At 42.5% G+C, this 22,772-nt stretch overlaps 2 protein-coding genes across 4 annotated transcripts; one reads left to right on the plus strand and one right to left on the minus strand.

Annotated features, from left to right (window-relative positions):
* The first annotated feature begins 2,431 nt into the window (after nt 1-2,431).
* On the plus strand, nt 2,432-11,016 carry golph3a (golgi phosphoprotein 3a). Of its 2 annotated transcripts, XM_026186658.2 has the most exons (4): nt 2,432-2,908; nt 5,224-5,355; nt 9,684-9,798; nt 10,197-11,016. In XM_026186658.2, the coding sequence occupies exons 1-4, from the start codon at nt 2,699-2,701 to the stop codon at nt 10,619-10,621; spliced, it is 882 nt and encodes a 293-aa protein (XP_026042443.2). In that variant the 5' UTR covers nt 2,432-2,698; the 3' UTR covers nt 10,622-11,016. The 2 variants fall into 2 exon arrangements, with proteins under 2 accessions (XP_026042443.2, XP_080143664.1); XM_080287538.1 differs by lacking the exon at nt 5,224-5,355 and having other exon boundaries at nt 2,520-2,908.
* A 2,447-nt stretch (nt 11,017-13,463) lies between these two features.
* LOC113033185 (E3 ubiquitin-protein ligase DTX3L) lies at nt 13,464-21,120 on the minus strand. Of its 2 annotated transcripts, none has more exons than XM_026186656.2 (5): nt 21,011-21,120; nt 17,681-18,652; nt 15,950-16,167; nt 14,808-14,884; nt 13,464-14,554 (listed from the first exon to the last, which is right to left on the minus strand). In XM_026186656.2, exons 1-4 carry the CDS (start codon nt 21,032-21,034, stop codon nt 14,815-14,817), a joined length of 1,284 nt encoding a protein of 427 aa, XP_026042441.1. In that variant the 5' UTR covers nt 21,035-21,120; the 3' UTR covers nt 13,464-14,554; nt 14,808-14,814. The 2 variants fall into 2 exon arrangements, with proteins under 2 accessions (XP_026042441.1, XP_026042442.1); XM_026186657.2 differs by having other exon boundaries at nt 14,117-14,554; nt 14,819-14,884.
* Nucleotides 21,121-22,772: the final 1,652 nt, after the last annotated feature.

The following is a 22,772-nucleotide window of genomic DNA, read 5'->3' on the forward strand; positions in this document are numbered from 1 at the left end:
TATAGCCGGGCGGGTGCCAACTGACAAAAATCTCGGCAGAAGTTCTTGAGAGAAGAGGCTGAATAGTTTAGGTGGGAACAGTAGGTTATATAAGACCAGACTGTTGTTTATTTTTTATGAATGTTTGCTGATAATTCATGTCCCTCTGCATGTGGGGTGGTCACCTACTAACTGGAAGGTTGGTGGTTTGATCCTAGTCTGCTGCCAAATATCCTTGGGCAAAGACATTAACCCCATGTTGCATCTCTGATGTATCAATCAGAGTGTGGATGTTAGACAGGAAGTGTGTAGGAAAAAGTGACAACTAGTGTAGAGCGCTGTGAGTGCTCAGATAGAGCAGAAAAGTGTATCCAGTCCATTTACCATATGTGGGATTGATTTTAGCTCTGCTCTTAATTCGCCTCAGGTCCTTCTGAAAAACTGATCCAGCTGAATGTGGATCCATGTCTAATGGACCTTTAAACATGCAGTCATACATCCCTTACTTAAGAAACCTGGCCTTGATAGTTCTGTTATGTCGAATTTTAGACCTTTCTCCAAGCTTCCCTTTTTAAGCAAGATCTTGGAGAGGATTGTACATACCCAGCTGTTAGACTACTTGAATGACTCGCAGCTGTCTGAAATCTTTCAATCCGGTTTTAAGCCCTTTCACAGTACGGAGACAGCTCTTGTTAAAGCTATGAATGACATTCTTGTTGCGACTGATTGTGGTAAATATGCTGCGCTTGTCTTATTGGACATGACAGCTGCATTTGACACAGTGGACCACGACCTGCTGATCTCCCGCTTACACCACTGTGTGGGAATTTCTGATTTGGCATTGTCGTGAATAAAATCATAACTTTCCGAAAGGAGTTTTTGTGTTAAGCTGGGGTTGGCCGCGTCCTCTGTGGCCCCTCTGCTTTGGGGTGTCCCCCAGGGATCTATCCTCGGGCCCTTATTTTTCTCGCTGTATTTACTCGCTCTTGGTGCGATTTTTCGTAAACACGGAGTGTCATTTCATTTGTATGCCGATGACTGCCAGCTTTACTTACCTTTTAGTCATTTGGATACCTCCCCATGTCAATCTCTGCTTGACTGTCTTAGCGATGTCAAATCATGGATGGCAAATAACTTTCTAAATTTTAATGATCAAAAACAGAATTTTATTTGGCCCGCATCGTTCTACTGATTCTCCAGATGTTGATTTTGGTGATTTGACCTCCCATTTGAAAAGTTCAATCACTGATCTTGGTGTTAAATTTGATTCCGCACTTACCTTCGATGGTCATGTAAATGTTAAAATCAGCTTTTTATCACCTCAGACGCCTGTCGAAGGTCAAGCCTTTTCTTTTCAAAAGCAATTTGGAAACTCTTATTCATGCTTTTATCACCTCACGTCTGGACTATTGTGATTTCCTTTTAATTGGGCTTGGGTTGGGCACTTTGTCAAGCCTGCAGTTAGTGCAAAATGCAGCAGCACGATTTTTAACCGGTAGTAGAAAATTCGATCACATCACTCCGGTCCTGGCTTCTTTACATTGGCTTCCCATTTAATTTAGGGTTCGTTTTAAAGTCCTTTTATTGGTTTTTAAATCTTTAAATTGTCTGGCTCCTGTATGCTTATCTGATTTGCTGAAGTCACATGTTCCTACTCGCTCGCTCCGTTCAGCTGAGCAGCTGTTGCTGTCGGTTCCTAAGTCGCGGCTGAAATGCAGAGGAGACCGATGCTTTGGAATAACCCTCCCCTCCATATTAGACAAGTGTCATCAGTGCAGGTCTTTAAGTCCAGATTGAAAACCTACTTTTATTCCCTGGCTTTTAGGAAACTGACACCTTTCTTATTAATTTATTGTATTTTAACTTTGTTGTTTTGATTTGTGTTGTTCAGCACTTTGGTCTGCCTGGTGTGTTTTTTTAAAGTGCTATACAAATAAACGATGATGATAAACTGGTATCGCTCTTTCATGTCAGACGGGCCACAGCAGGTGAAGATGAACTCTGTCTTCTCTGACACGGCGTTTAGCACCTTTACACTCATGACTGTACTAGCTCCCAGCCAAATCAATATGTTGTGAAACTCTCAAGAATTACTAGCAGACCATCCTCACACAGGCAGACGGCATTATAACAGATCTGCATGCTCTGCATTCTGAGTATGTTTTATTAAAGTTCGGGCAACGGTACACAGCTTTTCTATGTCAGCACGACCAGTACAAGCACTCATTCCTTCCCTGTTAGTTAAGATGATTAATGGACACAGAGCACGAGAGGAACAGGTCCAGAATAACTAATTTGGTTCTTTAATCATGTTTATCTTGTGGTTCCACTTGGGAACAAGTGTATTTTTAATGTACTTATTTGTTTTCATGAATCTGTGTATGTATTTAGATTTTGTTATTATATGGAGGAGTCCAGTGGGTCTGTCCAAGCATGAGCCTTTTAGCCAGCTGGTGTGGCGTTCAGACTAAGTTAAAGGTGGGTCGCTTGGTATCCAGCAGGACTGTGGTACCAAACCCATCCAGCAGGTTTGGTACCACAGTCTCCGCTCGGCGCCATATTAGACAGACGCTGGTGCGGAAGGTGGGGAAGGGGAGGAGGACTCCTCCTGATAAGGGTACTAACCTATACGCAAAATACTTATGGTTGACAAGTACTTGGGTGAACGTAGTCCCAGACTTGCTGCTTTCGTAGTTGTTGAGCACACTCGCCGGCAGAAATGACTTCGTTGACTCAGAGGAGTTCGGGCCTCGTGCAGAGGCGGACCGAAGCCTCGCGTAACGCCGCTGAGAAAGACCGACCGTCCGACCAAGAAGACCACGGGCCCCGGCGAGCGGAGGATCAGGACGATGATGATACCGGAGACTCCAAAGAAACACGTCTTACACTGATGGAAGAAGTGTTGCTGTTAGGACTGAAGGACCGAGAGGTAATGGCAGATAAACTGCGCCTTAACGCTGTAGCAAATAAGCTAAATGTTATCGCTCGGCTAACGTTAGCTGTAGTCTCCAAACAGCTCTATGTAAGTTAGCATCCCTGCTTGCTACAATGCTAGCTGTAGCTAACAACAGTTGCTGTCTTCAGTCTGCAGCGAGATAGCTAATGTCTGGTGCTACACGATTATGAGAAGAAATGATATTTTCCAGTAGTTCAGCAGTAATGGTCGGAGAATACGTGCGGCGATCCTGGCGTTGATGTTAGTAGCTCCAAGCTAACACAATGAGTAAGAAGAATAAACGGAATGGAGTCAAAGTAAAAAACTGTTTACAGGAGTGTTTGATTATAACTAATACAAAGTGCTACAGTACCAGTGAAAGGTGTGTTTAGATGTATCGATGATTTGCTGTCACTGAACTACGAACAGCAAGCAAAGTGAAATCCACCGATAAATCTAAAAATCCTCGAGTACGGATTCAGTCCCGTTCACATAACATTAGGAATGCAACTAAAACGGAGTCATTCAACCTCCAAATTTAACAGGAAACTTGTGTCAGTTTAAACAAAATTACAAACCATGTTTGCTCGTTTTAACTTTGACGTCAGCAACACAAACAACTGTTTTTTCTTCTGTAGAGAGTAAATGCAGCAGCTTCAGTAGCCAAATGGCTGATGGAGAGTTTCAGGTACACAACAAGACTCCAGTTTATCACAAATTTGGCTGAGAAATGAAGACGGATGAGTTTCAGTGGGTGACCAAACATTATTCCTTCAGATCCATGTTGATAAAGTAGAGCGTGGTCCTCTCTCACCCATGCCACGGCTGTGGGACTCTGCTTTGATGACAAGTTGCTGCTGATTGGTTGTTAACAGAACTGATAATCTGATATTCAGGTCATCTAGAATTGAAATTGTCAACAATATTGAGACAAACGGTGCTGTGTTTGCCTCCTCCAGCTGACAGACAGACCAGCACTCAGTCCCTCCCTCACTGACTGAAGTAGTTTACATTCACAGCACTGAACAACTTCAGGAGGAATGTCAGAGGTCAGAAAAGCTCTGCTGCAACAACAACTGTTAAATAATGATCATAAAAGTTAGCCTGGGTGGTGCACACATTAAAATGAGCCATTTACTCAGTTTTCAGTCGTGTGACCGACTCACAACCCTGGTGGCCAAAACATGATTCCACTGTGATGCTAACAGTGAACAACGATGACATTTGTGGTCCATATTCTGCCTCAAAAGTGCCAAAGTGTCTCCCAGAGCTCACTCAGCTTACACTGCTGTCAGTACGGACACATGCATATATGTTCTGTCAGGATCGGTGAGTAACTCTGTGGGAGGTGAGGAACAAGACATTTTTGATCCTCAAAGCAAAAGTAAGCGCACAGCTTACTCCCCTCCAGATCCAGAGCTCTTTGGAGCACGTTATCACGTCTCTGTATGTCGCTGCGTTCCTCTTTCCCTCGACTCTGATTGGTCTTCCAGTTCTTGCTGCTAGAAAGCATCTCCACAGCATGATGCTGCCACCACCATGGGCAGCACCTGTAAGGAAGTGATGAGGGACGCCTGGTTTCCTCCAGACATGACGCTTGTCTTTCAGGCCAAAGAGTTCAATCTGTGTTTCATCAGACTTTTGTTTCTCATGGTCTGAGAGTCCCTCAGGTGACAAACTGCAAGCGCCTGTCATGTGCTGCTCAGATTAGCCAGCTCTAAGAAGTGTTTCCAAACTCCTGTTTATAGATGATGTTACTGTACTCTGGGACCTTCAGTGCCAGAAGTCTTTTTTTGTACCCTTCCCCTGATCTGTGCCTCGATACAGTCCTGGTTTACACACGTTCTTGGACTTGATGGCTGGGTTTGTGCTCTGACTTGTGCTGTTACCTATGGGAGCTTATGTAGACAGCTGTGTGCCTTTCCCAATCATGTACAGTCAACTGAATTTACCACAAACAGGATGCAGTTCGATTCTCCCACCTCCCTTTATGGGGAGTTTGCATGTTCTCCCGTGGTTGCGTGGGTTCTCTCCAGGCTCTCCAGCTCCGCCCTCCATCCAAAGACATGCAGTTAGTGGGGTTGAGTTAGTTGGTGCCCTTAGGTGTGGATGTGAGTGTGAATGGTTGTCTGTCTCTGTGTGTTAGCCCTGTGACACACTCATACAATTCAGTTTTATTTATATAGCGCCAAATCACAACAAAAGTCGCCTCAAGGCGCCCCAAGTACCTGCAATGATTTGGTACTGAGCTCGTCGGCTTCTGGCACTCTTTGACAACCTGGATTGTGACGATGTGTCCCATTGCACAGGGCTACACCTCATTCTGGAATGACTGCATTTCATCAGGGCTGCGAGGGTGCATGCTGATCGAGCTGGCCCTGCGAGGACGCCTTCATCTGGAGGCCTGTGGCATGAGGAGGAAAGGTCTGCTGGCCAGGAAGGTACGACACGGTTATGTTTAAGCTTTCACTGTGTACACAAGCTGTTTCCCGTTTAGACATCGTCACCCTGCTGGTGTATTAGTGTCATGGTGTCACGGCGTGTAGTGAAGGCCTGCACAGGAACAATCATCTTTAACAGACGTGTAATATCAGCTGTTCATGTCCAAGCACACACCTAAAATCTCATGTTGTTACAGTTTTGTATCTTCTAATCAGTTTTTATTGCATTGAAGATGTTCTTTGTTTTTAATTCAGTTTCATTTCAGTTCAGTTTGGATTCATTCAAAATGTTTAGTTTTTATTAGTTATTAGTCTTTTTAACCCTTTAAAGCCGGTCAGAGCAGCACGCTCCGTTTTGCGTAACTATTTTTAATCCCAGTAGAACTGCAACCACGCAAGCTAGCGCAATAATTTTTTTCATAAGAAACCGGAGGAGTTGTACTGACATCTTATGCCATCAGCTTGTCCTCGGTCACGGTTTCCTTCCACATAAAGCTTTGCAAAAATTTCATAAAAAACACTTGCAGGAACAAAAACATAATATTCCAGAAACACGCTTTGCCGATCCGATCAGCTGTTCATAGCACTTCCTACATTGGAATAGACGTCAGCGCGAACTATCACATGTCCGCCATCACCTGCCCGGAACCGGAAGTGACGTCATTTTTCGCGGAAATGTCGTTTTTTTACCTTCAGGGCCTCATGAGCCTATACTGGTGTTTTTAAAAGTTATGTTTGACTTTATGACTTTCTGTGTCGTTTCTGGGATGCTTAGGACTCAGATTGCACTGCTGGAAATAGTTTATTTTGATGCATATGCCATTTTCTTTGCAAATTTGCATGATAATATTTATTTTTGGTTTTCCTGCAGTATATAAAAATTGGTGTATTTCAAAAACAAAACTATGAAGACACTCAAAATAAATTTCCTGTGGTTGGAAATAGGGCTGGGCGATATGACCCAAAATTCATATCTCGATATTTTTTTAGCTGGATGGCGATATAAGATATATATCTCGATTTATTTATTTATTAATTTTTTTAAAGCCATAAGTTAAGAACAAAAAGAGAGTTCTTAGTCACACTGTGTCCCAGATGTCACACGGGCACTTTTATTTACATACAGCGTAGATGTACACGAAGAAATTACTCAAAAATAAATTATCAGCATTTATTAAATAATCATGGTCCATAAATAAAAGAAAACAATGTTGTTTTTGTGCATAACAAAAAGCTCACAATTGTGCAGTCAAAATGTAAACTAATAGACGCTGAGCATAATAACAAAGACAGATTTCACAGCTGCACCACGTCTCTGAACAGGAGCCATTTATGGTCCTTATACACACACAGCACGTATCACTCCGCGAGGCTCCTCCTCGGTAGCCGTAATCCTCCGACAATCCATCAAGTGGTGCAGCTCCGTAGCTTAGCAAAGTCATATTAAAACATTTTTTGACAGATTGCTGAGCGCTGTGTACCACATAAAATCGGTTCGCGGTCAGTAGGCACAACCAGAATTCATACATAAGGCGCGCTGTCGATTTTTGAGAAAATGAAAGGATTTTAGGCCGTGCAGCCCCTCCGGGCTGCATGTCGTTAGCGCAGTTAGCTCGTTAGCGCGGTTAGCTCGCTAACACGTTGACGCCGCCCAGCCCCACGCACGGTAACTCGCTAACGGAGATTTTCCGCTTTCATCTTGTCATTGCCTGCAGGTGAAGCTATGGGGGAGGCGGAGTTGTGTTCAGTGAAGGAGAGGCGAGGCCGAGTAACCTTGCGTAGAGACAAAAGTGGACGAAAGAGAGGCAAACCTGCGGCTCCACAAGTATAATTATAACGTAACATAGACTATATCGATATAAACGATATTGTCACATCTTATATCTCGTATGAAAATATATCGATATTTTAAAAAAAACTCGATAAATCGCCCAGCCCTAGTTGGAAATAATTTTGTGCAACTTTTTTGTATTTACGGTTAGGGCTGCTCAATTAATCGAATTTTAATCTCGATTACGATCTGGGCTTTCAACGATCATTAAAAATGACTGATTATTAGCCCCTCCCTCATGCTTTACTCTCGCGCTGCTCCGTGTGGCAAATCGAGCGCACCTCTCTGCATTTCGAACACGTGTCACAACAAGTGAGGACCCGAGGGAAGCACGTGGCTACTGTCGCTACCCGATCCGTACCACGCATATGCAAATCTTACGTCACTTCCTCTCTTTGCCAACATTGCGACAGTTAAGAGTGACACGGTTAGCGCCCAGTTAGCTCCTAGCATTTCTCAACAGCTCTGCCTCCTTTTCGACTGCCGGGACATTTAAACTATGGATAATCCGTTTACAAACAAATTCATGCTTTTCTCGTCCCCCGATTAAACAACAGCGCTGTAAAAGAAGAAGAATGGCGCCTAATTACAGACTTACTAATACTGACTTAGTAATATGACACGTGAAGATTCAGCAGCCCGATTAAGTGTTTACTGACAATTGACAGTGATAGCGGACATAATCATCGCTGTTCCATCAATCCTCTCTACACAGACGAGCATAAACGCACTCTACTATCACTAAATCAAATTTAACACGCGTTTGTAATGACGCTAGTTCATTTTACAATAGGGTTCATTCGCTCGGTCAGCAGGTGGCGGTATCCTTGTACACTGGGGAGTAAACTGCCATTAAACGAACAGAAGAAGAAGAAAAATCTGCACATGTGCGGTACGGATCGGGGAGTCCTGATCTGTAACTATCGTTTTATTTTTCGTTTTTGTCTACATTACATTGAAATGTTTCATTACTGCAAACAATTTAAGAGATACTTATTATTCTTAACAGATACTCTGACCCGTAACTAGCGTAAAATGCTTCAGCCGGGAGGAGACACCTTTCACACATGCGTAGTACCGATCAGGTTTCCGGTACGGATCGGGTAGTGACAGCTCTGACGTCCACTTGTTTGTTTTCCACATAAACCTTTTACGGTAAAGCTGAAGATCCTGTTGAGATTTTTCAAAATAAACTGAATCACGTGAAAGAGTACGCAGAGTGTTTACGGATGAGAAGTGAAAGAGCCGTCAGGTGCTAAAACATAAACCTTCGACTCAAACATTAGAACAGGCTTTTCCCCGCAGCACGCCGTGTAATGAATACAAAGCAAATGCGGCTGTTACAGTTTCATGCATCGGTCAAAACACTCGACTCCAGCTACACGGCGCCCGGCTGAAACACTTCACACAGGTCGAGCTGCCCGAGATTCACCGAACTGACAGAAAATGTAAGCGTTTTGTGATATATGTGGTTGTCGGGACGATGAATGTCCTATTTCGGGATATAACATTTTGGTCATATGGCACAGCCCTAGGTATTACAATAAACCACAACTTAAAGTTTTACTAATAATGCGCTAATAAAAGGTTTCACCAAACTAGCAAATACTAAAACTGAGCATCGTTTTATTTTATTTTGATGTTAATTTTTGATAACAAAACATCAAGCTGAGATTTGATGTGTTTCTCAACAACGATGCTCCATCTGGTGGCTGCTTAGGACACAACCATTTATCATAATTGAGAATAAAATTTTAACAGATTAACTGACTAGTAAGTCTGGTACTGACTAGTGACAGCAGCGACGATGACTAGTCCCACACATGCCTAGTTGTTTGTATTTTCCCATATGGAAAAGATATTTATAAATCTTATAAAGTTTGTTCGGTCTTGTATGAAACTTGTATGAAAAGCATACAAGAGTGAAAACTACGGAAGCGTAGAGCTGCCACCCAGGCAAAAGAAAAATACAAGTGTATCACGTTATAACGTGAAAGGTTTATTGTTCTAACAAGATACTTTTCACGTTTGTACAACATAATATCACGTTCGTACAATATAAATATTATATTGTACAAACAGGAAAAGTATCTTGTTAGAACAATAAACCTTTCACGTTATAACGTGATACACTTGTATTTTTCTTTTGCCTGGGTGGCAGCTCTACGCTTCCGTAGAAAACAGATATAAGATCCCTTGAAAAATTATATAATGAAACTTGTATGTTTTGTATACTTCCTAAAAAAAATTATATGAAAGTAATGAGAAAGTGGCCACTTTCATGAGTAAATCATATGTTTTTACTATTTCTTTTCCATATGGGTTAGTTCACTCGGTGCTGTTTCACGTCGTGTCAGTCTTTACTATAATAATCTGCTCCCACTTTGTTGGTAAGGACTTTTTCATGGTTCAGCAAAGCCTGGATTAACTTCAGGATTCTTTCAGGGTTAAGAACATTTCCACGCTCTGCCTGCTCTGATTCTGGATGCATTTGCAGGTGATTTGCAAGTCAGATGCTCCTACAGGTGATGTGCTCCTGGACGAAGCTCTCAAACACATCAAAGACACTCAGCCACCAGAGACTGTGCAGAGCTGGATCGAGCTGCTCAGCGGTGAGTTCAGCTGTCCTGCTGCTGTGGGCTCTCCCACTGCACTGTGTGCTTCCTCACTGTGTTTCCAAGTGACTCTTAGCAAAACACTGTGTCTGCAGGTAAAGTGTAGTTAGAGTGTGAGTGCTGTGATGTGTGCACTGTGAAGCAGGTAAATAACAGTCTTCCTGAATAGGTTGACAGGCATGTTGTTGTAACAACCAGTCCACCGACAACTTTAAAGAACCGGCATCTCCAATCACACCAAACTGTCTACAGTTTATTGAGCTAAAGGTTCATTGAGGCCTTTGCTGTACTGGCGCTGATGCGGTTTTCCTGTTGTCTGTGGTGTAGGCGTAGCTGAGCTGGTTATGCTGGCGTGTGACGGCACTAACGCTCTCTGTTCTGTTGGCTCCTTGTAGGAGAGACGTGGAACCCGTTGAAGCTTCATTACCAGCTGAGGAACGTCCGTGAACGGCTGGCCAAAAACTTGGTGGAAAAAGGTGTCCTGACTACGGAGAAGCAGAACTTTTTGCTGTTTGACATGACGACACATCCCCTGACCAACAACAACATCAAACAGCGCCTCATTAAGAAGGTGCAGGAGGCTGTGCTGGACAAGTGGGTGAATGATCCTCATCGAATGGACAAGCGGCTCCTGGCTCTCATCTTCTTAGCCCATTCCTCTGATGTTCTGGAAAATGCCTTTGCCCCCTTGTTAGATGATCAGTATGACCTCGCCATGAAGAGAGTGCGGCAGCTGCTGGAACTGGAGCCAGAAGGGGAGAGCATGAAGGCCAACACCAACGAGCTGCTATGGGCTGTGGTGGCTGCTTTCACTAAATGAGGGAACAGCAGGCAGTGGCGTTGACGTGACAGTGGGGGTGAAAATTACTCCTGACCCTGACATTTTGACTTTAGTGACTTCTGGTACCAGACGCCTGGATTTTGTGGCATGGGCTGCCCTGTTTCCTCTTTCTGTTTCTTTTCCTTCCTGATGATTCTCTTTGATGATGCTCCATGACCCTGTCTCTACCCTGCATCAGTTATGTGTTCACTTTCATAAAAACTAGCTGTGGTTAAATGCCACGTCACATGAAGTGCTTGCTGATGGTATGGGTAGGCCTGAAATCACTGATTCATATCCTGTTTTTCTTTTTTTAAGAGTGTGGTACAGATGTCACAGGTTATCAACAATGATGTACATGTGCACAGCAGCAGGAAAGTAAAAGGTTAGATGAGCTGGAGTCTAATTTATTGGGAGTAACATCTGTACTGGTCCACTCTGTGACTGTGGGCCACCATCAGATTGAGTTCCAGATGTTTGCTCAGTTGTTGGGACACTAACTCCTGTTTGGTTTGGCTCTGTTGTGCTGCTGGCATAGTTAGAAGTGAGTCACTGAAAACCGGTATAAATTTGATCGTGATGATGAAACCTCTCCTACAATACCAGTGTGGCCACCGTCGAGGCACGAGCACGGACCCGTACATGATGGAGCGAGCCTTGCATCATCAACGCACCCAGTGACGGACGATGCTGTAGCACTGAAGCTATCCTGGCTCCATGTTCTTACTAACCCACAGGGTTTTGTTTTCATTTGACACCAGTCTGTAGCTCTGTAACGTCACTGGTTTGTATGGTCGTTTACATGTTGGGAATGAAGAAGTAAAACTTGATGTATAGCTCGCTCACACTTGGACCAGGCTTTTGACTAGAGAAGTGCAATTTCAGCTCCAATTTTGAACAACTTTGAGAACCCATGATGATAATAAACCAAGTTCCTCTCTGGTTTGCAAAAACGCTGGCATCAAGTGTTGAGAAGCCAAAAGTCATTTCCCATCAGGCTGTGGCAGTTTCCAGTTCAACGCAGAACAACATCAGACACCATAAAAGCAGCTAAGTGCTGTCGGCCTGGGGCGGCGCGCCCGTGTCGTCGTTAGCGCTGTGGTGTCTCGTGGTTGGCTGAGGCCTTTTGTGTGGACTTTGCATGCTCTCCCTGTGCTGCATGGGTTTGCTCCAGCTAGTCCTCCCACAGTCAAGACATGCATGCTTGGGTAAATGGTCATTCTAAGGTGGTCATGGAGATGATGTGCATGAAGTGTACAGAATAAAGTCCTGTGTGTATGTGTGGTTGGTAAAGACTAGAGCTATACAGCTGTGAGCGGTCTCGCTGTTCGTGGAGGAGTTCCTGTGGGATTAACACGGCCGATCGTGGACCAGGGTACGCTCCTGCAGAAGGTGCTTTGGATTTGAGCTTCTGTCGTTTCTGTGCTGATCAAAGGAGAAATGTTCTCAAAAGTAGTTGAACAAAAACAGTTCTGAATTATTTGCAATGAAAACAGATTTTGGTGCAGGACTAATATCAGCCCTATAAGGAGTTTGGAAAGAGCTGATGACCTTCACAGACACACACCGGCTAATGTTAGCACGCCAGGGTTAAAGCAGCAGGTGGTGGGACAGCGCCTTTTTACTCTGTTTACTAAGGATCAAATGTTCCACTTTGATAGAGAACAAACTCAGCATCAGTGACAGCTACAGTTGGTACGTTCCCAACTACAATGACACATTTCAGTGAGACATGGTGCTGAATGCAGGCTCCTCCTCCAGAATGTGCTCACGCTGCCTGGTCTTGGGTGCATAAAATAAAAGTGTTCACTGAGTGAAACGAGCTCCGTCTGATGACTCATAATCCACCTCTTCTCCAGTACAGGGAAACTCCAGGAACCTCCAAACACAGCAAAGTCCCAAACTGACTGTTTACGTTACTCTGATGCGATGTACTGTCTGCACCACACAAGCTCAGTCTGGGAACCTGGACACTCCGTCTAATCGAGAACGTCATCTGAAACGTAAGCAGGTTCCTTCACCAGTAACAACCACGGCACACCAAAAACAAAAGGCCTTAAGAACTGCACAAACTGATTGCATCATGTTCATCGATGTGTATCTTTAATGCCATTATTTCTTCTTGGAAGCAGTTTTCAGTTTAAATGAGTATGAACCGTACCACTATCAGTGGAAAGAGTGTGGGTCTGTGATCTCAGTGAACCCACTCAAGATGTGCCCAGGAGTTCTGAGGTTATTTTAACTTGGTCGACTAATCCCATTGTGAAGTCAGAGGGTTAATCAGTAAAGTGTAACCTACAGTATGTAAATCAGAAGCTCTGTGTTTACATCTTTGCCCACTGTGGTTCTCAGTGGAGCCGATGTAGCCGTTGTCTCTACGTTTTAGCTGAACTCCTCAGATTGATCCGTCTGTTGGATAGCTGGGTACACGTCAGGCTGTCAGAAGAATCGAACCTCACATTCTCCTATTGACGTGTTTGAATTAGGCATAAGTTTATGGTTCACTGTCAAAATGTACAAAGCCTTTTCCCCATGAACGTGATGAAGGATGTTGCTTAATTAGGATGGCCTTCTTCTTTTCCATATCTAACAAGAGAAGAGACATCAGGAGGCTTGTGCATAAGGCATGACATGTTGCAGCAAAGTGATGTGTGCTCTCTAAATAAAGGGACCTCCAGTCTGTGTACTGTCCTGAAAACAGATCCAAGAACAGCCAGATCATAACGTGTGACTTCGATGTTTAAACCAAACTCTGTGCTTGTGTGAGCTGTGTAGCACTAATCTGTCAGGCCAGCTTCAATTCCAATGAAAATGATTGAACAGAAGTCACAGACACACCCACTCATGGTTTTTGTTGTTATTTGTTTGCAACACAGTGAATTCAGTCAGAATAAATGCAACTTTTATACAAAGTCCACCAAATGATGGATGACACAGCTGGGCACAGATGTGTGGTGCAGCCTGCTGTAGCGTACTGATAAACACAGCTTCACCAAACACTAGTGAAGTCTTACAGGGACGTTTAGGTTTGAACGTAAACACCAGGTAGAGTGAGCTGTGTCACCCTGTCGGTGGGTCGACACACTGATACACTACCCTGCATTCAGCACTCTGTCACCACAAACCTGAATAGTAAATGGAACAGTTCTTTCAAAGCGCTTCACACTCATTCATACAAGCACTATTTGCTCTTTCTGTGTGTGTTAAACGTCACACACTTTGTACACTCACGGACGCTCTGGAGAGCAACGTTTTAGCTCAAAGTGTGATGTGGGCTGAATGTTACTTTAGTTTGTTTAGTGATGATTCACTTCTCACCTCGTACATCGACTCTAAACTGCTTAAGAGGAGGTTCTGTTCAAGGTTACAGGTGTGATTGAACAGGTATACAATCACAGCTCACTGACCAATCAGCCTGGAGAATAGCACCACCAGTCCTGGAGGAGCCATGCTGTGGCTGCCTGTGCTCAGAAGAGGACATCAACATTACCTTCATTTAGCTTCATGTGGCTTATAATTTGAAAAAAAGGAAATTGGAGTTCTGGACAGTCACAAACATGCCTCCTAATCAGTGTACAAACATCTAAATACATATAATGAAAGAACAACACAAAAATCAGCATCATCCCAGTACTTTGCATGTTTGTTAGTCGGACACTGAGTGAAACAACGTAGTCACTGCAGGTCCAACAACACAACTGAGTGACCCTGGGGATGTTAGCCATCCTCCTTATTAAGACCTCTGGTTAGTGTTACCAAAGTGCATTTATACAACGTAGCTGATATTTAATGGGGGGGGAGTTAATGGAGAATCAACTTAAACTGGCTTCTTGTCAAAAATCACGACTCATGAAAGCACAGCGAGAGGAAACGCTTCGTGTGCCTTCAGCTGGTGATGAGCAGCGGTCAGTCTGGGACGGCTGCGTCTTTTACCTGTGACAAAGTGAACAGAAACACACGTCATAGCTCCTTACATCCACTCGTATGCACTGTTTGTGACTTTTTTTGAAATGGGACATAACTGTGTTTGACCTTTTGTGTTACTACTGTTACTTCTTTTGCAGATATTAGCTGCTTCCAACATTACAGGTTATATTAAATACAGTTTATGTTCAAAACGTCGAATCATGAAACAGGGACAAAACGTAGAAAAGGAATCGTAAGTGTTCTTTGTGCAGACACAAACCTTAAACTTACTCAATTCCTTTGACCTTCAGCTCATCTCGAACTCGGCTGAGATACTCGGGGTCGGGGTATCCGTAGCTGTAACACAGTCACAGGAAAATAAGTGCTGCCTTATATTCTTACTGTTGCACGTCATTAACTGCTGTCTACTCTTGTCCTTGATTGTGGTACGCTCGCCTCTATCCTCTCACCACCCAGCAGCAGATGGCTGCCTGGTTCTGCTGGTGTCTGAAACGTCCAGCATGTTGTTCATAAGGCTGTCTGGCTGTAAGGTGGGCTAATATGTAAGGTGTCTAACTTAAATGACATAGAAAGCACCTGGTAAACTAGCACTAACAAACCAAACTGAACTACAGCCAGTTTCACCTGTGATGAAAACTAATAATGAGCCTGAGACATTAACACAGACTGATGTAAAATAAAGGAATCGATACACGCTAGTTCTCTTTGCAAGGGAAGAACTGTTCGGAGGCAAAAACCTGCTGACATGCACTCATCAGTACATTTGTAAGGGGACGTCCACACCGCAGGTGCCGTCCAGAGACCGCAGCATGGACATGAAAGTAAGCGACTTCAAGCAACAGTGAACAAAAGAACCACCGATGTGGTAAATAAAGTGTGATCTCTGCAACCGGTGCTTGAAATGTTCACTAGCGATGCTTCCTGTGTGGACGCCCCTTAACCCTTGTATGGTGTTCGGGTCTGTGAGACCCGTGTTCAGTTTTTTTCAAAAGAAAAATTTAACAATTAATTATTTTTTCACGTGTAAATGTGTTGTGTCTTTCCACTCACTCCACTTGATTATAACTGATTTATTTATAACATTTTATATAAAAGAAAAACGAGAAGCACATTAATTCATAAATGTGATCTAACAAAGGTAAAGGGAAAAAATTAACCATGTTTGCTGTTCATATGTCTTGTAATTGGGATGAAGTAAACATCTGTTGAGTAATTTAACATAAAATTGTTTGATAGTGTTAATTTGGAAAGCCAAAACTCTAGCGGGTCCACCAGACCCATGAACACTGGCTGAGTAACAAAAATACGAACACCACACAAGGGTTAAATATAGAAGAGACTGAGGGTACAATCAATCCAAAATGATCGATCAATGAGCTGCAGTGTTGCCATTGTCCTTACTGAGTCGGTCCTCCATGTGTTGAGGTTTTGTGGTGGATATCGTTCCATGTGACTGTATTGTTTCTGCCACTGGTAGTGGAGCGTCCGATGGTGAAAATGAGTCTCTGATCGAAGGCTCGCCTCAGCAGGCCCAGCACCATCCTGCCCTCCGGGGAGTCTGGAAGGTAGGCGGTCCGGGATGCTCCTTCATATGGTTGACCTGGGCTGGGATGCTCCTCCTGCAGACAGACAGAAAAGGTTTCTCTGCTTTATCTAACTTGCCTAGACTCAATGTGGATTTGGCTCTCGGGTAGCTGTAGTTTGCAGTTGCTTTCTTTATTACTCTTTATAAAAGTAAAGCTTATATGTGCTGAGAAATTCTTAAAATTATGCACACAAGACAGAAGTTGTGAGTCTCACACGAATGAACCCACCCGTGTGCTTCATGTACACTCAGCTAGGACACAGGAGTACGACCTCCAAAACACCTCTTTGAGTTTTTGTTTGATGTGACAAATATTTAATATTGCGCGCCCTTCCTAACACAGCCCTCCCAGTTCTCCAGGCTGGTGACATCAGGAGCACACTGGGTCCTGCTCTGATCAAAGAGTTCACGTTGACACGAGTCCGTGTTGGATTTTGATCTTTCACCGTGTAATTACTGAATTTAGTACAGACCACTGTTTTACTGAAAAATGTAATGTGATTCCAGTAACATGAACTTTGTGACACATTACACCCAACACTGACCGTATAACAGTGGCAATAAATCAAGCTTTGCCGCACAGACGAGGTGATAACACCTCGATAAGACCAGTATCTGAGGTGTCAACAACACAACTTCAAAAGCTGCAGAGTTTGTCACCCCTGCAGGATCAGACGGGGCCGACGCTGTGACCAATGCTGCCTGATGCTCATGGCAGCAGACATGCCTGCTGTAGGGTTTTCTTTACAGTACAATATAAAGCACCTCCAGGTGATTCTTGTAGCGATTTGGTTCTATATAAATAAAATTAAATACAACAAGTTACATTTTGTCAGTGAACTAGCCAAAGCCATAATTCACTGACACGTGAACTAGGGCAATGGAAAGCTACATGACTGACTGCTCACTACAACACAACAACACAACCAAGAGGGTCATGCAATTGGACAAACACGCCCACTGCAAGAGTCACACAGGATCAAATCTGGTGCAGGTACTGATAAGAGTAGTAGAAGGGTCACCAGGACCAGGTGGTGACAGGAGCTAGACTCAGGCTATCTATCTATCAGGTATCTTGTTTTAGATTCAGATTGCTCCGTGAGACGATTTCAAGGTCACCTGACATTAGTACAGCAAAATAAAAACAGACGATTAAATAAAGTAAACAGAGTCACAACTCTAAAACTAATCAAGGTACCAAGAGACTAGGACCAAGTTATAATGGCGGGTATGCAGTTCTGAACAGATGGATGTTGACATGTGATTTAAAGGAGAAGTGGTGTGGTGCTCTGGTGGAAGTGCAGCCCAGAGTTTTGTGGTAGTGAGGTGAGCAGATGGAACATGATGATGATGATGTGAAACCTAGATGCTGCAGACTGGGGTCATGAAAGGGTAACAAAAACACACACACACTAAAAGTTAAGTTTTAGCCTATGCCTTAGTCTTATTTCTGTGTTTAATAATTATGAGTCTGACCGGGTCAAACATGTCTGCCTGAAACCAGGAAGCAGATCACAGAGAAAATGACCTTGTATCTGCACTCTTACCTTTTGAATGCCACGTGGAATATAATAGTGGATGACTATTGTTCCATACTTCTCATAACCAGGCAAAGGTGAAGTGTTTTTGGTGACCTCCATAGTGCCTCCATCAGGCTGTGTCCCCTTTAGAGTGCCATATAACTCCCCACAGGTGGGACAGACTGGCTTGTATACAAAAGCTTTCTCCAGACAGTCGCTGCAGAAAGAGTGCTTGCACCGCAGTGTCTTTTTCTTATTTCTGACTATTGTTTCCATACAGATGGGGCAGGATTCATCATCAGGATCTTTGTGTGCCGATGAAGACGCTGAGATTCTGTTGCTCAGACTGTCTGTTGGAGTTTTGCTGACCAGACGCTTGGTTGAACGATTTTTCCAAAGAAACTCCTTAAATTCAGCTATGTGTGGAAAAGGTCCCATGACTGTTAGTTTATTGTTGCTTGGTTCAAAGATGAGAGTTGGGAATTTTCTCTGCAGCTTGTTCTGCTCGTGTAGATCCCCAGGGACAGATATGATGTGCAGGTCAGACGCAACTCTCTGGTAAAATGTGATGAACCTCTGCCTGACAAAGGCAGCTTGGCGGAACGAGTCGCTCTGTGGTCTGAAAGTAATCCGTGCAGTGATGTCAGACTGTGGTACAGGGACCAGTGAACAGTTTCCAAGAATTTTTCCAAGTTTTTCGTCACATTTTTTATTAATGTAGTCCATAACAACCCGAGACACTTCCACAGATTTGACACGAGTGGAAGCGTGATGACTGTGCTGACCTGTCCGTCCATGTGTAGCAGTACTGTGATGATCGGTCGCTCTTTGGCATCTTCTTACAAGTTTGTGCAGCTGTTCAAAGGTTCCTTTCACTCTGTAACAGGAACCCTTCTTCTCATAGGAGTAACAATCCTTCCTGCTTTCAACAATGTTCTTTAATGTTCCCTTATCTTTAAAAGGAGTTTCATCAATGCTGAGAATGATGTCTGTGAAAAACTGCAACGAGACAGGACAGCTTTAGTTATTTGATCATCAATGCCATTAAAATGCACTACATTATAATAAAGCTCAGAATATTGAGTCAAGAACTGTGTCCATACCAGAGCTGCCACGTTAGACAAACAAATAGAAACACAATAGAATAGAATAGCCTGTTATTGTCACAAAATTCTTGGTGCTCCACACCAGCTGTGCACGACATATAGGACAACAGGAATAACCATAACCACCCTTAACCCACGCATGCACTGATAACACAGTCCCACCCCCCATTCTCCTCTATGAATGTCCATCCATCCATCCATCTTCATCCGCTTTATCCGAGGCCGGGTCGCGGGGGCAGCAGCCTAAGCAAAGAGGCCCAGACCTCCCTCTCCCCAGCCACCTCCTCCAGCTTATCCGGGGGAATACCAAGGCGTTCCCAGGCCAGCCGAGAGATATAATGATAGTATGAATGTGCAATACTAAATTCTATGTGCAACAACCTGAACTGTATATACAAACATTATTTATTTACATATTTACTTTTTTTTTTTTACACCGGATTGTATATTTGTACATTTTATATATATTTTTAATACTGCTGCAGAACTGTGCACCCCGCCCCCATGTTTGCACTGAGTAGGAGATGCTCTGTATCTCATTGTACAACTGTATAGTGACAATAAAGGCATTCTATTCTATTCTATTCTAATCTACTCTACTTTATTCTATTCTACATAACAAACAAGAGGAATATTCCACTGCGTTAGGGTCAGGAAGATCTCTAAGTATTATCATTAATGATGATGATGATTATGATTCATGTTATGAAGAATAGTGCCATCAAAAAGAACATCATGTTCAGTATTGTACCATTGTGATGGCCAATGTGATGATTTTGTGGATAATTAAAGTCAGTCATATATCCACAAACACAACAAGCTGAAAGTCAGTGATGCTGCTCGGTTTGCAGTCCTGAATATCATGACACAAGGATGTTATGTGTTTGTAGACTTTCTGCCCAGTTTGACCCATTTAGCAGACGTCAGCCTGTTTAAGGCTCTGATATCTATTCTGTGTGACTTACAGCAGTTATGACATGGTCTGATTTTCTCACCCAATAAAGGAATATTTCATATATCAGTCTACTCTTCATTCTATCAGACACAGTTATCACAGCTCGTACATTTGCTTTTTACACATATATGTAAACATTGAGCCAAATTTAGTAATGACAACATACTGAAGGAACAACATTTGTCTCTTATATATAATACATCTGTATATACACTGTCAAAAATACTTGAGTGTCTTTGAGTGAAGATTTAAGGTGATAGGACATATAAATAGCTGCAACTCGAATCTTTACTGAAGCTCAGTGTTTGACACAGAGTTCACTCACATGTGCTGCACCAGTGTACCTACACATGTGATGTGCAGGTACAATAGAAATGATTTGATTTGAGAGTTCAAACTCACTGCTGTAATAACTAATAATGATTAGTATAATAACTATAATATTGGCCATATCACATTTACACTGACTTTAGTCTCATGAACAACATTAACTAATTGTTATTTACTAGCTAATCTTTGTTCAGTACAGATATGAAGCCCAACAATCATGTTTTACAGTCCTGTGGTCTCAGCCTCAGATACTTATTAAATCACACAAAGCTCATGTAGAAACAAACAAACAAACGAACAAAACATTTTCTCCTTCTTTTCTGTCAACCACAGGTTTCCAGCTATCATGGTTGCTAGGCAACCTGGGCAGCGCGACGGAGGCTAGACCGTCCCACTTCACAAGCCTCACACTTCCGGCCTTAGCGGTCTTTGAGTACGCGGCCCTTGAGGACCGTTGAGGCTGCATACTTTAAGGCTGCAGACCCTGAATGGGGATTCAGCCGAAGTCTCCTTAAATTCAGGGAAATGTAGGACGCATTTGACGGCCGCATTTCGAGCAACCTTCGTCGCGTCGCTGTGACGTAATCGGCCTTAAAATGCGGCCTTTAAGGCTGCAGACCCTGAACTGGGATACAGCCAAAGTACCGTAGCACGAGTGGAAGAGCTCAGAGCAGAAATGTGCTCGTATTAATCAGAGATTCACAGCTTGATAGGTAGGGTGTTTTGTCAGAACACCGGAAGTCGTATTAAACAGCGGTGTGAGCGCCGTATCGCAGTTAACTCTGTTAACGCTGTTTTGTATAAGCTGCTTTTGCGATGAACTAAAGAAGAGAAAGCAGCGCACTCTAACCCTACGTGCTGCCAGAGCAACTGCGCAGATACGGTGCAGGCTACACTGCGCAAACCGGACCGCCGTAAAAACGTTGTTGTGCTTCCTTAGCTGTACATGAGAACAGAAGCACCTACCTCTGCTCTGCTGATCGCGGACATTGCAGCTGTCTGTGGACTCGGCGCAGACCCGACCCTCGCCTGCTTTCACTTTCAGCCTTTGTTCATCACGTGATCAAACTGGAAACAACTTTTTTTAACCTTGAATTTTTTTTTCAAAACTTTATTTGAAACTGTAACGTGAACAGTCAGTCATTCCAGTTCAGTTTGTACAGTCGAGATACAGGACAAATCAGCGCAACAATAAGCAGTACACTGAAAATAAGAAGGGTAAATAAATAAATACAGGGAAAAAAGAGGGACGTGACAGACTTCATAATAGCTTTGTACTTGAAAATTGTATCTGTGACAGCTCATTTGTTGAAAATTTCGGAATGAATTTCAATCAATTTATTTGAAGTTGATTTAAGAGAGTTTAAGTAATATTCCATTTCAATCAAAAACAAATGGGTTGAGTTTTGAAATTAAACAAATGAGTTACACTTTCAGGTTTAGTTTTACAAAAGGTAAATTTTCTATCAGTGTCACAGAATCTTGAAATGTTGTTTGTTTATTTGTTTATTTATAAGGAACCCCATTAGCTTCCACAACAGTGGCTGCTAGTCTTCATGGGGCCCAAGCCATCAAATATCTCCAAATAAAATGTTACAACAATTAGATCTACAGTAAAGTTTTACAATACTGAAATGTAAACATGTGAATATTAAAAATTATATAAAAGCAGAAAACCAAAACAAAACACTCAAACAAAATACACAATTTCCATTACAAGTGATATTACCCTCTACAATTTTTACAAATACATTAAAAACTGCCTAAATAGGCTTTTAGGTGATTTTTAAAATTATGAATTGAAGCCAATTCTCTTATTGCCTCAGGCAACTTATTCCACTGAAACGATGCTCTGAATATAACAGAGTTTTTCAAAAAGTTACTTTTAACACGAGGAATTACTAAATTGTGGTTGGTTGAGAATCGTGTGGCATGATTATGAATTTCATCTGGATACTGCAACTGAGCACAAAAAAAATGTTGTGTATATGTTATGTTTTAAAATGTTATGTAGTATTTTCCTGTTGTAAATGTAATTCTCTTATTTTGTTTGTGATACAAAATCTAAAAGGAATAAGCCTTGCCTTATCCCAGTTGATATTTTCAAAAATAGCATTCCAAAAAAACTTCCTTCTTGGAGTTATTTTCTTCGCATTATACAAACATTCTCTAATATGTTTATTGGTGCATTTCTTGCTTAAGAGATCAATACCATTTATATAAAGAGTGTTAACGGATGCATGTGGTGTGTTCTGTTTTTTGTAGCCTTTCATTAAATCAATCAGTCCACTAGGAACGGACTTTATTACTGAACTAAAATCTTTAAATTTGATAGGGAATGTTTTTTTCAGTAATAAAGTCATTATAACTAAGTAGTTGGCCTTCAACGTCAAATAAGTCTTTTAAATAGATTATCTTTTTATCAATCCAATTCTGCAAATAAAGTGATTTGTTCCTTTTAGTGATACATTCATTATTCCAGATAATAGATCTATGTGGAGAAAAGTTATGTGAACAACATCGTTTCCAAGCTGTTTTTAACTGGTAACTTTGATATACTGTAATTACAAGACAATAAGAACTGTAGACCTCCAACATTCCTAAAAATGTTATGTGGCATGAAATGCCATAATGATCCAGGAGATTTTAAGCATTCTTTTAGCCATTTCACCTTAAATGTATAGTTCAGGTCCATGAAGTCCAGAAGGCCAAAACCACCTTTATTTTT

Source organism: Astatotilapia calliptera, chromosome 12 (assembly GCF_964374335.1).
Source record: "Astatotilapia calliptera chromosome 12, fAstCal68.1, whole genome shotgun sequence".
Classification (NCBI taxonomy): Eukaryota; Metazoa; Chordata; class Actinopteri; order Cichliformes; family Cichlidae; genus Astatotilapia; species Astatotilapia calliptera.

Coding starts and splice junctions, on each gene's coding strand:
- golph3a (XM_026186658.2), top strand. CDS start 2,699: ATGACTTCGTTGACTCAGAGGAGTTCGGGCCTCGTGCAGAGGCGGACC. Junction 2,909..5,223: donor TAGGACTGAAGGACCGAGAG/GTAATGGCAGAT, acceptor CCCATTGCACAG/GGCTACACCTCATTCTGGAA. Junction 9,799..10,196: donor CTGGATCGAGCTGCTCAGCG/GTGAGTTCAGCT, acceptor GGCTCCTTGTAG/GAGAGACGTGGAACCCGTTG.
- LOC113033185 (XM_026186656.2), bottom strand. CDS start 21,034: ATGTCCGCGATCAGCAGAGCAGAG. Junction 16,168..17,680: donor TTCCACGTGGCATTCAAAAG/GTAAGAGTGCAG, acceptor GTCTGTCTGCAG/GAGGAGCATCCCAGCCCAGG. Junction 14,885..15,949: donor ACACATGGAGGACCGACTCA/GTAAGGACAATG, acceptor ACTGTGTTACAG/CTACGGATACCCCGACCCCG.